At 42.6% G+C, this 13,628-nt stretch overlaps 1 protein-coding gene across 1 annotated transcript in view; it reads left to right on the forward strand.

The window, feature by feature from the left end:
- The window catches only part of SMAD9 (SMAD family member 9), a 340,867-nt gene that overhangs the window by 317,090 nt on the left and 10,149 nt on the right, over positions 1–13,628 (forward strand). The window contains exons 2-5 of the mRNA XM_069882240.1: positions 1,897–2,524; positions 7,542–7,799; positions 11,135–11,272; positions 13,045–13,266. Of these exons, the coding sequence (XP_069738341.1) occupies positions 2,113–2,524; positions 7,542–7,799; positions 11,135–11,272; positions 13,045–13,266 (1,030 nt within the window). The 5' untranslated portion in view covers positions 1,897–2,112. The remainder of the gene's footprint in view (positions 1–1,896; positions 2,525–7,541; positions 7,800–11,134; positions 11,273–13,044; positions 13,267–13,628) is intronic.

Here is a 13,628-nt window from a genome sequence, read left to right on the forward strand (position 1 = left end):
TTGGGCAGTTCCATGGAATCGGTCATTGGTTGCTGAATGGCACTGCTATACTTTGTCAAGAGCATCTCTTGACAGTTGAGGACAACTGGACCTATCCATAGTTTGATAGTGTAGAAATTGCATAAGCCGGAGCTCAGTCCTGTGGTAGGTGCCTGAAGCAAGGTGTGCCTGCTCTTCTTTCCAGTTTTGTAGTCCCTCTGTTCATATTTTCATCCAGCCTTCTGTCTGCTGGTGCTCAAAATATGAGTCTCCTGGGAAAACAGCAGCTGCTGCTGGGGCTTGTGACATTCCGAAGAGTGGTTTTTATGCTTTCTCTTCTGTGGGGCCAAGTGTTTCCATCTCCCTAGCGCTGTGGAAGACTCTGGGGAATTTGAGTACCTCCCTCATCATTGCTGGTTTTGTGGAAGAAGGGAAAAAGCTCCTTATGTTTACATGTATCTGCATTTCTCAGGATGCTGGGCATCTTAAAGAGTAACAGAGTGGGGCAGAGAAATGGGCATGAGAACAAAACAGAAGGGAAAACGGCTCTAGGTAGTCAGTGGTCCTCAGGAAACACTGTGTACTCTAAGATGCTCTGATGCCCTGGGCCGTGTGTGCTTACCCTGCGGCACACTCCAGAGCTGTGTGATGCTGAGTGTATCAGACTTTGGTGAGGAATCAGTCTTTGGGATTGGCCTCCTGTTTCAATATGTTGCGCCTGCGCTCAATGTCCCCAAGTGCCCTTTGAATTCTTACAAGAGCTGTGCATTTAAGGAAAATGGAGAATAATATGGTTTGTGAAGTCCTGCTTCTCCCAGTCCTGAGCAACATCTCTCTGTCTCCTCAGTGGTTGCATGTAACCAGTGCTGAGAGCTATGTCCAGGCTTTTGCTAGTTGGGGGCAAGAAGGCCCCAAGTCCTCCCACAAGGGCGAAGTAGGGCAGTCATGGAGATGCTTCTCTGGATGAATCTACTTAGAAGCTTTCCCCACCTCCAGCTTTAAGTGTCCTCAGTATAGTTCAGACCTTTGGACTTGGGAGTCCATGAAGTATATTTAAAGCAGTAAGTAGCTTGACCTACAAGGACGTTTTTCCTCAGAGTTCCAGTCAGTGGAAATGTGTAATTTTCCACTAAAATTAGACTGGCTTCAGCTACGTTTAAGAAAAAATAAGAAAGAAAGAAAGAAAGAAAGAAAGAAAGAAAAAAACAAAAGAAAAAATCCTGCAAGAACTAAATACTTTCCTTTGGACTTTGTCAGATGCAGCACCTCCTAACAGAAGTAACTCAGTATCCATCCAGCACAAACTGTGTCCAAAAGTCTGTGATTTGCATCCAACAAACTTTGAATTGTTGGAGAGAGTGAAACAGATTGGCTAGGCAAACAAGGTTTCCTCTTGCATATGAGACAATGTAAATAAGCTTAGAGAATAGTGATAGATCTTTCATAGGCGCTATGTGAAACCTCCGAGTAGTTGAATTTTAAATTAATTTTGCAGTTAATATTTTACAGCTCTTGACAGTCGAGTGAGATTGGAGGGGAAGAGTTCCATAAAATTTGACGTTATAGATTTAAATTCATAGGAGATGCTTGAGCTGAATCTACAGCTACCAGCATAAAAAAAGGGTATAGTTTCTTTTGTATTAAATTTAGCCCCAATCCTGCAACAAATTGCCTACTGCATTAAAGTCTTAGATTGAACTGACTGGACACTTAATGCTTTCTGACGTCTCACTCTAAAATAACTGTGGAGGGTAGTGGAGAGGAGAGGCTTGGGCCCAAAATAAACAGCAAAAAACAAACAGAAAGCCATTGAAAATTAAAAGCACATTTTGAATAATTTCTCTTTCAAAATATTTTGTTGAAAAAACAATGAACGGAGTGTGTGAAGCCTAACAATGTATTGTGTTGTTATTCCAGGCTTCATCAGCAGTTTCTTGATGTTTGGGAAAGTTCTGAGACCCACCCTGTTGGACTACTTGTAACCAGCAACTAAGACTACAAAGAGGTCTATGTGAGAGAACTTTTCCTTGAAAGAAGCATCCATCTCAATATTGTGGAAATCCCGTGCAAGCCTTGCAAGGCAGGAAAGTGATTTGTGCTTCAGCTGGCACTTGTGTGTAATCTCTGCTTCTTATGCACTCCAGCACCCCTATCAGTTCCTTGTTCTCCTTCACCAGCCCTGCAGTAAAAAGGCTGCTGGGCTGGAAACAAGGAGATGAAGAGGAAAAGTGGGCAGAAAAAGCTGTTGATTCCTTGGTGAAGAAGTTAAAGAAGAAAAAGGGTGCCATGGAAGAACTGGAAAGGGCTCTGAGCTGCCCAGGTCAGCCCAGTAAATGTGTCACCATCCCGCGTTCCTTGGATGGGCGGCTGCAGGTGTCTCACCGCAAGGGGCTTCCCCACGTCATATACTGCAGAGTGTGGCGCTGGCCTGATTTACAGTCTCACCATGAGTTGAAACCACTGGAATGCTGTGAGTTCCCATTTGGCTCAAAACAGAAAGAAGTGTGCATTAACCCCTACCATTACCGGCGGGTGGAAACCCCAGGTAATTATACATCTGCAAATGATTCAGATCTCTCTGTTAGTTTGGTCACTGGCAGGTCTAGTCTTGGTGCATCCTGGTGAGTTGTGCTCTGAAATCTAAAAAGGCAGGGTCCGTTTGATGGAAGGACCCTTTCCCTGTCTGATGGCATCACAGCTCTGGCAGCCTGGAGGAAGGAGGGAGTAAGAAGCACCTCGCCCCATGGGGTCTGTGTCTCACCGAATCCCTGAGGGCACCTGGATCTTGTCCGGGATGCTGAAAGTGAGCTTCCTCTCCATGGCAGTGGGTGCTGGCTGCCCTCTGTACCCTCCTTCTGCAAACTGGGGTCCATCTGCATGAAGTCTAGGCACCATCCCCGACTTACCACCCTGGCTAGATTTATGTCTCATTGTTTGAAAACCAACAATCAGCTCATTAATTCACAGGAAAAAATTATCACTAGGTCTTTCTTTAAATATTTGAATTGCATGTTAAAATGGCTTATTTTGCTATAGATATGAAACAAGCTCAGTTGTTTTTTTCTAAAATGCATGGTGGCCTGCCTTCAGTGGGATTTACTTACCTGCATGGGTAGTTCATGTGAACTAAATCCCCCAAGTCCCCATAAAACCTTAAATTTTTCCACTGATGATCCTCTTTAGTCTGGACTTTGTCAGTACTGAAAACTTGTGATCTCACTGAAGGGTCATTTAATTGGGCCTTGTGTCAGTGAAACAGCTGTTAGAAAATGACAGTGTTCAGTGTTGACTTCTATAGGGATGTTAGAAAGCAGGGCTGACAGAGATCTTGAGCAGTCACCCTGTTCTTCTCTGCCCCTACTCCCAAACCAAACCAAATTACCAGGTACATATCTGATAGATGATTTTCTAATGACCTCTAAAAATCCCGTGTGATGGAGGCTTCATAACCCTCCCCAGGCAAATGAATGTATTGCTTTACTATCCCTACAGTTCAAAATGATTTCTAATGTCTAAGCTAGCTATCCCTTGCTGCCAAAAATCACAGTAATTTAATTTAGTAATGGATATGGTTGGTAAGTGTATACCTATTATTCTGTGATTACTCTTTGTCTGGCATGAACTTTGCTCTGAGGTGACATTAAGATCAGATAAGTGAACTGTGGGATGTTTCTTTTCACACAGATGAAATAAGGGAAAGACATTTGTTAAACTATAAGGGCCAGTCCCCTTTCTTATAGTCCTTCCGCTGCAGCAGAGCTGTCATTTTGAAGCTGTATCTGAACTGCTGTAAACATTGTCACAACTAAAATTTTACAGCTGCAGTCAGTGGTGCTTGTTGTCAACAGTTTTCAGTAGAAAGAACTGATCTCCTGCCTTGATAAAATAAACTCTTAAAGAATCTAAGAAAAGTTGCTCATAAAACATCTTGTTTTGTGTATCTTTCCTTTTGAAAGCTGCAGTCTTTAGTGTCTTTTAATTTCTTCTGGTGTAACCACAGTGTAGTTAATGGTGTATGCTCAGTGCAGTAGCTAACAGCACTGCGCAGGCCTGTTTTTTACCCTGGTCTTCTAATCTGTTCAGTGTCAGCTAACAAGCGCTGGTTCTGGGATAATCCAGCAGCTGCTAAATGGCTGTTGTTCCAACCCTGAAACTCAGAGGATTTCATCTGTGAACACGTCTCTATTGATCATCTCTGCAACAGACTGGCTACATCTCTCCTAGGAAATGAGACAGAGCCAAGGTGCAGGTCTGAGCATCACTGAATTGGTGGCACAGTTCCAGGCACAGCTCTGACCCATGTGGACTCGCACGGACTAGCAGTTCTCAGGGCGCAGGGGTTAGCCCACAGGAGGGGCTTTGGGCCCTTTGGATGTGAACACTTTGTTTTGGAGGTAAAAGGAGCGCAGATGCAAGGATGCAAGCTGTGCCGTGGCAGTTCTCCACAGGACCTGGGAATTGTTCTTGGGCTTTTGTATGCACCCTTACCGCTCTTCTTTTGGGACCACTTTAGAACCTCCCTGCTAAAAATGAGGTGCAGCAAGGAGTATAGCCTGCTCAGGTGTGCTGGAGCAGTGGCAGGAGAGGTAACCTGGACCACTGCAAATGGCAGCAATGTAGTGCCAGGCCTGAGGCAGCTAGAAAGCAGCGCTGCAAGGAGGTGGTGGCGAGGCAAGAGAAGAAATGAGCTTGAGGAAAAAATGGTAGCAGTGAGATCATTGCAGAAAAGTCTGGGAGTGATTGATCTAGGTGCCAGTCTGTTTAAACAACAGTCCTCTTTTAACTACAGGAAATCTTTTGCATCTTGGTTGTTGGCAAACTTAGGCTTACGTGAGATTCTCTTGAGTCTCATTCCTCTGAAGAATCCACCCATTAAATTAGTCAGCAGTGTATTTCTTTATAACCCATAAGCTGGTATTATTTTCATTAAAATGTGCATCCTTTTGGGGCTCGCTTTCCATCACTGCAGTCTTGCTGAGTCAACCACTCTGTGAGCAGACCCATTAACTTTTATGAAGGAGCTGTATCAAAAATGAGAGGGCCTCACCCTTTCCGTAATGGCCTGGCAGATCCCTAGACATCTAGGTCTGTATTAGAGAGCAACTTTAAGCTCTGGTCTGAGATTTTGGGGTTTAATTGCCTCTGCGGTGTCCTCAGGCTGCCTAACATCGTACCAGTTTCATGGAGCAGCAGAGGAAAACTACAGAAGCAGCAGCAGCTCACAGCCTGGAGCTGTGCACAGGAGCATGGGACAGGGGGAATCCAGCTCCCCAGAACCACACTTGCAGTGGTGGTACTGGTCTTGTCCCAGTACAGAGCAGATGAACTGGGCACCAGAAGAGTCTGTTTCTCTCCGCTGGTGATGAAGAGATCTGTTGGAGACTGGGCGATGCACCTCAGATCTGAATACTTGTGTTGTCTGTATGAATCCTACCTGGGGACTCTAGGAAATCCCAAAAGTTAAAGAAGTGGTAAAGAGGCAGACACATATTTCTCTACCAAAGGACTTAAGAGGCTGTCACAAAATATTCATTCCACACGTGGAGGCATATCAGAGGCAGAAGGAAAGAAAGTAGTCTCCAGAGCACCCTCTGTGTGCTGGCCAGAAGCTTAATTAGAAATGCACTTGGCCAGAGAAGGGTCTACATATAGTCTCTTAACAGGTATCCTGGTGCCTGTGTTTTCAGGCAGGTAAGAAGATAACTTCTGTAGTGAACCCCATGTCATCAGTCCAATCTTTTATAAGTTTTTAAGGCTCAGTTCTCCAGTTTATGGGTGACTGGCAAATTCCCAAGTGGTAGATGCCAGTGGATGGGCAGGAGTCTGGTTTAACCCTGCCCCAACTGCAGCATAGTGCTGCATCAAGCAAGAAGCTGTAAAACTGTCATAGTGGACACTGGTTCTCCTCCTCCTACTTAAACTGCTCCAGCTTTCTGAGCAATCAATGTGCAATGAAGGTGCACTCCAAGGAGGATGTTCCTACAGACTCTTCTCATGCATGTATTTTTGCATTATCTGTATATTATTTGCTTTATAGCAATTATTCCAGTCTTTCATTATGCTGGATAAATGAGAGTTTACTGTAATTAAAAGGTGTTAGCTAACTTACCTAAATAGAATTGGCCTTACCTAGATAGAGCTTTTGGTCCCAAATAATATGTTAAAATACATTTAAACCATAAATTCCTGTCAGTGCATATAACCAACAGCACACATGCTGTTTGTTTCCGTAAGCTGCTAAGGACAGACTGAAAGATTACGTGCTGATAGGTTTTAGGCCAAAGGAACTCTGGACCCTAAGTCAATCAATACAAGCCTACTGAATTTTTCCCTGTGCTGGGACAATTAATCCTTGTCACAGTAACTCAAATCGCCTCCTTATCTTCTCTGGTAGCTTTTAGATCCGCAACTAACAACTGGGGAGTCATTGCCCCTGCCTGTGTTTAGGGATTTAACTAAAACAACTAAATACTACGTGAGCTAGTAACTAATAGAGAAGTCTTGGGGTACCTGAATCTCCCATTGTAGGTGCAGTTCTCTCCCCAAGCCTAAAGCTGAACTTACATATGCAGTACTACTTAGCAAGCCTCTTTATATTCCAGCCTAGGGGCTGTATCTTTATAGTTAACTCACTTAGTTGGATTTTCTAGTGTTTTGACTCCAGTTCTGCTCTCTTTTCTGATATGTCAGAATCTGAAATCATGTGGGTCAACTTTAGGTTTCTCACTGCATCAGTGATGTTACTGCACTGACAGTACGAGCTGAAAGGAAGAGACTTTGTGAGGGGAGGTAATGTCTTCTATTACACCAGTTTTTACATGGATTAATTTGGATTTCAATTTTCTGACCTGTGTTTTTCATGTCTTAACTACCAACCATTGACATTTGCCTCCTCATGCTAGATCTTTTCTAACTGCATTGCAAGAACTAAATTAATATTGCTGGAGTATTTGAATTGCCATTTACATTTCCTTTTAAAGATCCCACTGTCTGGCTGGCAGCATTTTCAGGTACCTGAAAACCTTTTAAATCTGATCTCTACCTTCTGGTCTGTGTGTCCTTTTGTCTATCTGTAAAATGCTGGTAGCAAAATAATGCAGTGCATTGCTGAGGATTGTTCATTTTCATAAAACTTGGTTCTGTTTTTGGCAAATCCTGGTGATAATATTTAGCAATCTCTTAACATGTTCAGTCTTTCAGAAGGAAGGAATGGGTAATTTTGATAGGGAGAAATGTGTCTCTTGCATTTCTTTTAGAGGGCCATGTGCACGTGCCATACATGTGAATTTTATGGTACCTTGCTCAAATCAGGAATGAGTTCGTGTTTTGTACATGGAACTGCTGCAACTGGCTGCAAGGCTGGAAGAACAAAGGTCCAAGAATTGGCATTTGATTCTTGGTTTTTGACAGGTTTGTTATCCTTCGATGACTTTTTATGTAGACAACAATACTTGAACAGCAAGTTCAAGTATTGAATATGCCTCTTTTCAACTTACAAAGAGCAATACTTCCAAGAGTGCGGTTTTAACCAGATTTTTTTCTATTCTTATTTCTATTTTCAGTCTTACCTCCTGTACTCGTTCCAAGACACAGCGAGTTTAACCCTCACCTCAGCCTCCTCGCCAAGTTTCGAAACACTTCTCTGCACAGCGAGCCACTGATGCCGCACAATGCCACATACCCTGATTCTTTCCAGCATCCTCAGTGCACCCCTTTTCCATCATCACCCAGCCACATGTTCTCCCAGTCACCTAACAGCATCAGCTACCCCAACTCACCAGGAAGCTCTTCTGGACCAGGAAGTCCCTATCAGATCACGGGTAAGAACGAGCTTTCAGACATCCTGACTGAGGCAGCTGAGGTTCTTGACAGGGCCTGGGATCAGGTGTCAATTCTGCATGCTTTCACCAGGCTGTCCCTGCAGACTGAAATATTGGACAGGATGGATTTGCAATGTGACCATCTTGTGACTATCTCCTAGTATAGTCTCCCAGTCCTTCTGCTGGATGCTCAAGGGGCTAAGAGCAGTAGTCACCCCACTCTTAGAAGTGTCTGGATGATATTTTATGATTGCTGTAAGGGGAAAGTTGAGGAGATGAGCAGGTGTCCCATCTCCTGCCTAAAGCTGCCACCTCATGCTTAAAGCTGCCAATCCAAGCTTTTGATACTGTCCACAGAAAAGATCACTTTCAAGACCTAAGTTAGGCAATTCTAATAGAGATGGTAAGAGTAGGGACCTTTAGAAACTCCATCAAGAGAGACAGAATAAAATGAGAAATTGGTATGCAAAATATTTTTTAATATATAGTGAACTCACTGGCTGTATAAACTTCAGGAAATTAAGATGGTTAACAGTCTAGTGAAGCCACCTGGTAAATTCCTAATTTGGGAATGTGTTTCATGAGCTCCACAGTTCTGAGGCTGACAGGGTTATGTCAGTCAGATTGTTTGCATTGTGAACCCCTTACTCAGTACTGCTCTAAATATCTGAGAATTTAACTACAATTTTGCTATTAAATATACCAAGAAGGTGCTGTGCAACATAACTGAGAGCTAGATTTAATATCAAAACATGATTCAGATTCACTTCTACACTTCGTAGTATCTCTCAAATAGTTTCAATGATCTCAGTTTTTTCACAAGGATGAATTCAGGTCAGAATCTTGTAGCTTAATATTTTAATGTTTCAACTACAAAGCATTTAAATCCATGTCTTTAATGATATGCCTATTTTGATTTTCAGTGCAAGAAAGGTGTTTATTTCTACAAGGTATTTGTAGTATTTGAACTTCCTTTCAAGCTGGACGCTTTCAACACAGTGCCGTGTTCTTTCTTCCTTCATCATTCATTGAATGGACCTTCGTTCACTTCTCTAGGTCTATGCTTCAGATTAAATCAAATTAAGCAACATCAAAACATTTCAGCAAGTAGTAGGACTTGTTTGTCTTCTCATCTTTTCCTTTTACTTCCGTGTAATGAAGCTGGGTTCAGTGGAGCTGGTCCTGACAGGTAAATCAGGCCCGTTGCAACTATCTAATGAATCACAGAATCACAGAATAACCAGGTTGGAAGAGACCCACCGGATCATCGAGTCCAACCGTTCCTATCAAACACTAAACCATATCCCTCAGCACCTCGTCCACCCGTGCCTTAAACACCTCCAGGGAAGGTGACTCAACCACCTCCCTGGGCAGCCTGTTCCAGTGCCCAATGACCCTTTCTGTAAAGAATTTTTTCCTAACATCTAGCCTAAACCTCCCCTGGCAGAGCTTGAGGCCATTCCCTCTTGTCCTGTCCCCTGTCACTTGGGAGAAGAGGCCAGCACCCTCCTCTCTACAACGTCCTTTCAGGTAGTGGTAGAGAGCAATGAGGTCTCCCCTCAGCCTTCTCTTCTCCAGGCTAAACAACCCCAGCTCTCTCAGCCACTCCTCATAAGGCCTGTTCTCCAGCCCCTTCACCAGCTTTGTTGCTCTTTTCTGGACTCGTTCCAGAGAACGAGTGACTGTGACTCTTGCATTTCGCTGAACTTGGGACCTTGCAAAGCGACTTAAAAATGGAAATGGCTCAACTTGACATCTTGTGTCTATACTCTCTGTAATCAGTGGAGAAAAACATGCACTCCTAAACCAAGATTCATTGCATTTTAAGGTATATGTCTGAAGTAGCTGAGATGCACTGTCTGCAGCTGCCTGTTTTTCTTTAGTGGGTATAACAAGAACGTATGGTGAGTGGCCTAGGTATAGACATCAAAAATACCTGTACAACCAATTACATTCCTTTTTGTCAGTTGTATTCTCTTCCACTCTTTCTTGATTTTGTTTTACTCTTCTAGCTTGTTGCATTTTGTGTGGGAGGGTTATCTTCTATGTGATGAAAAATCATATAGTGTATGAAATTCCTAAATCTTGAACAATGCTTAAGTAGAATAACATTGCTGTGCAGTGCTTGCTTGGAAGATTCAGTAGCTGTCCTGTAACATGGCTCATGTTTATCCACTCTGAAAGAAGTTGCTTTGTTTTGAGGGCCAGCCAACAGACCCCGAATACAAGAGGAAATTTCAGCCTGAAATCAAGTTAAACCTTGTTCTTCTTAAAGAAACTGTTAGCCCTGTAAGCTTGTATGTGACTATAGTTTACTAGTAATCCCACTGAGTTTCCATTCAAGTGAATAAAACTACATACTTTTAGTACCTACACAGTGAAGGTCAGCATTTTCTAATATGAGAATGAAGTCCCTTTTTTTTGGCTTTCTAAAGCCTCCTATCTTTCTTGAGAAACCCCACTACAGAATCGCTTTATGTTTGCTAGCTTACAGTACCATAAATGGAACAAATCCAGAGTGGGGCAGGTTATGTTGATACTTCTTGTGCATAATTTTTCTTCACATCCATTGCTCTTTGATGGGAGGCTGAACAAAACAGAAGAGGGCCAGCCTTCACACATAGGACAGAGATAGAAAGGACAAATCCAGAGGGAGTTTTGCGAGGTCTGAGTTTGGAGTGTAAAGGCTTTCCATAGGCTTTTTTATAGTCTGTGAAGAAAGAGATTGATCCCAGAGGATCAGTAAACTTAACTTCTGCTCTTAAATAATCCTGTTCAAGTTTTGTATTTGTGAGAGAGGTCAGGAACTGAAGGATCAAACTGTGTTAGTTTCTTAGGGTAACAACTTATGTTAATAGAGAGCTTGACTGAACAGCAGTCCTAGGCCTGAGGCACTGTTTTGACTGTCCCTCTCTCCTTCAAGTGCAGCATTTCCAATGTGACAGCCCTGCCTTCCCATCCTCCCTGAACATGTAATGGTCTTAATCGGAAGACTGAAGGAAGGCCAGGTTCAGATTTGTGCTCTGTTTACAGCCCTTCTCTAACTAAACAATGCTGAAGAAGTGCTAAGTATTCACCAGGAAAAGCCAGAGAGCATTTACCAAGATATTGATTTAGGTGTCTTTTCTTTCCTTTTCTTTCTCTCTCTCTTTCTTTCTTTCTATCTCTCTCTCTGCCTCCCTTCCTCCCTCCCTCCCTTCCTTCCTCCCTCCCTCCCTCCCTCCCTCCCTTCCTTCCTTCCTTCCTTCCTTCCTTCCTTCCTTCCTTCCTTCCTTCCTTCCTTCCTTCCTTCCTTCCTTCCTTCCTTCCTTCCTTCCTTCCTTCCTTCCTTCCAGTGGAAACTCCACCCCCGCCTTACCATGCAAGAGAACCTCCAGGAATCCACAATGGGCGATCAATGGATGCAATAGCTGAAAGTCAACTGGTGCTATCTTTTCCCAACGGAAGTAAATCTGCTGATGGAGAAGCTGAAAGTAATTACCCATTTGTACTATTCTTCAAAAAAAAAACATTAAGCAATAAACCTGTTATTTGAACAAGAAGGTTTTGTGGTCTGTAATTGTAGGTTTCTGACAGCTTTGCAGTAAGGCTGTGTACTAGATCCATCCATAAACTAGCAGAATACATTGATTTAAGAATTCAGTGAATTATGTGCGAGGTTACAGTTTAGACCTTATTTGTATCCATGGACTATTACAGTTAGAAAGATGTTATTGAAAGCGAACACTGTTATCTACGTTGTAAATACAAAGATATCAAATCAAAGATAGTAAGGCAATATAACATAAAGCACTAATGATATCAGAACTGATTTCTTTATTACCTTCACTTTTGGGTTTCAAATGCTTTAAATACTTCTGTTTGAGACCTTTCTTACTGCAATCTTTCTGTTAATGTGACTGGCTGGCTAGAAAGAAAAGGGTATGTTTTAGTGAAGTACAAAGAGATTTTTACATAAGGCCAAACTCTTTGTCCTCATAGAATTCATAGAAGAATGGGAAAAGGCATGGGTGGTTGGAGAAGGATCTGGGATCTTCCCCACTCCTGTCAAAGCAACTTCATGACCCCTCCAGCATGGTCTCTGCTACCTCCTTACTAGTAGTGGCAGGTGTTGCCTCCACCTTTCAAAGCCTACTGCTGCAGAGCAGCAAGGGGAAATGGATTTCCTCTGCTAGACTTTCCTTTGGCTTTCTGCTACTGCAAAGGAAAAATCGCCATTGTTCTTGTAGTCCAGTGTGTTGTATTCCTAATAAAATGTCCTTTATGGCATGAGGACTGAACGCTGTGCACACACATTCACATTAAAAAAAATAATGTCAGCCTTCTGAAACAGTGAGGAATATGCATTTATGACAGAATTGGAGCAGTGAAGGAAAATTGAGTGTGATAGTGCTAATTACAGATGGGCACACAGAATGGCCAGATAATAATTAGTTATCATGCGGTGATACTTTTAAATAAATTGTTGAGATACTTTAATCTCTTTACCACAGTTTGCCTTTCCTGATCATTACTCTAATGAATATTAGTTGGAAGTTCATAGAAGTTATGCACAGAGGTGTGCTGGGGTCAGGGGCTCTCAAATGTCTGTGGTGGGCAGGTGGGATAGTTTCCCACTAAATCCTGTGGGGCAAGTAAGGCTCAGAGATTCTGTTACATTTTTGAGTTTTTCTCTGTCTCTGAGTTAGAAAACTTGGACAGGGGTAGATCCAAAATAAATGACCTTGCTGACATTTCTGCTTGCAGTCCCACATGGAAGTAGAAAGCCCCAGAGCATGCAAAAAAGGGGCGGGGGGTGGGGGATTGATTATTTCTGAACTTCAGAGTTTGGTATTAGGCTGAAGGTTTGGCTCAGTTTTGACTTGCTTTGAGCCCATCTGTCATCCCTAGCTCCTGCTAGCACGCAGAACAGATGTATCCCTTACTGTTTTCAGTGTAGAGATTGGGCCTCAGTTCAGCAAGCAATGTCAGCATGTGCTTAATTTAATGTAGTAGAGTCGTCACTTTTAAGAACAAGTAGGACTGCTCAGAGGCTTAGAGTTAAGCTCGAGTACCAGCCTTTTACATGTTTGGGGCTTCAGTCAGAAAATTAAAAAGAAACAGATTCTGCTGTTGAGATAAAGCTTGACCTAAGTTAATGTTTAGATGAAGAGGGTGAGAGTGGGAGGGAGGAAAGGAGACAGAGAATGATTGTTTAAAAAATACTACTGAGAGCTGAACAGCTGTTTAATTTTATTTCCTACAGACTTTCGGCCTGTTTGCTATGAGGAACCCCAACACTGGTGCTCAGTTGCCTACTATGAACTCAACAATCGGGTAGGGGAGACTTTTCAGGCTTCCTCTCGAAGTATCCTGATAGATGGATTTACAGATCCCTCAAATAACAAAAACAGGTTCTGCCTAGGACTGCTCTCAAATGTAAACCGCAACTCTACTATAGAAAATACCAGGAGACACATAGGAAAAGGTAAGAGGAAATCCCTTCTCCTTGGGAATATTCAGAGCTTGAAGGATCTGTGCATTGCATTAACAAACCTAGCTCATTTATCAGATGTGCTTGTTTTAAAACCAAAACTCTGAGATTACTTCTGAAACAGAAGAAAAGCAGCTGATTCTTTTCTGACTGGATAACAATCAGCAGAGTAGCTCCTTACAAAAGCTGTTTACATGGACGGAGAAGAGAAAAATGTTGTTTATAGTTGTGTGTTCTAATTTAGCAGTACGTATTTTCATTTTATTTATTAGAGCTTCTGGCAACATTGCTGTTGAAATGCCACTAAAAGGATAATTGCTGGTGCCTCAAGGCTGGTTCTCCTACCACCAAATAAC

The sequence above is a fragment of the Phaenicophaeus curvirostris genome, chromosome 1 (assembly GCF_032191515.1).
Source record: "Phaenicophaeus curvirostris isolate KB17595 chromosome 1, BPBGC_Pcur_1.0, whole genome shotgun sequence".
Taxonomy (NCBI): domain Eukaryota; kingdom Metazoa; phylum Chordata; class Aves; order Cuculiformes; family Cuculidae; genus Phaenicophaeus; species Phaenicophaeus curvirostris.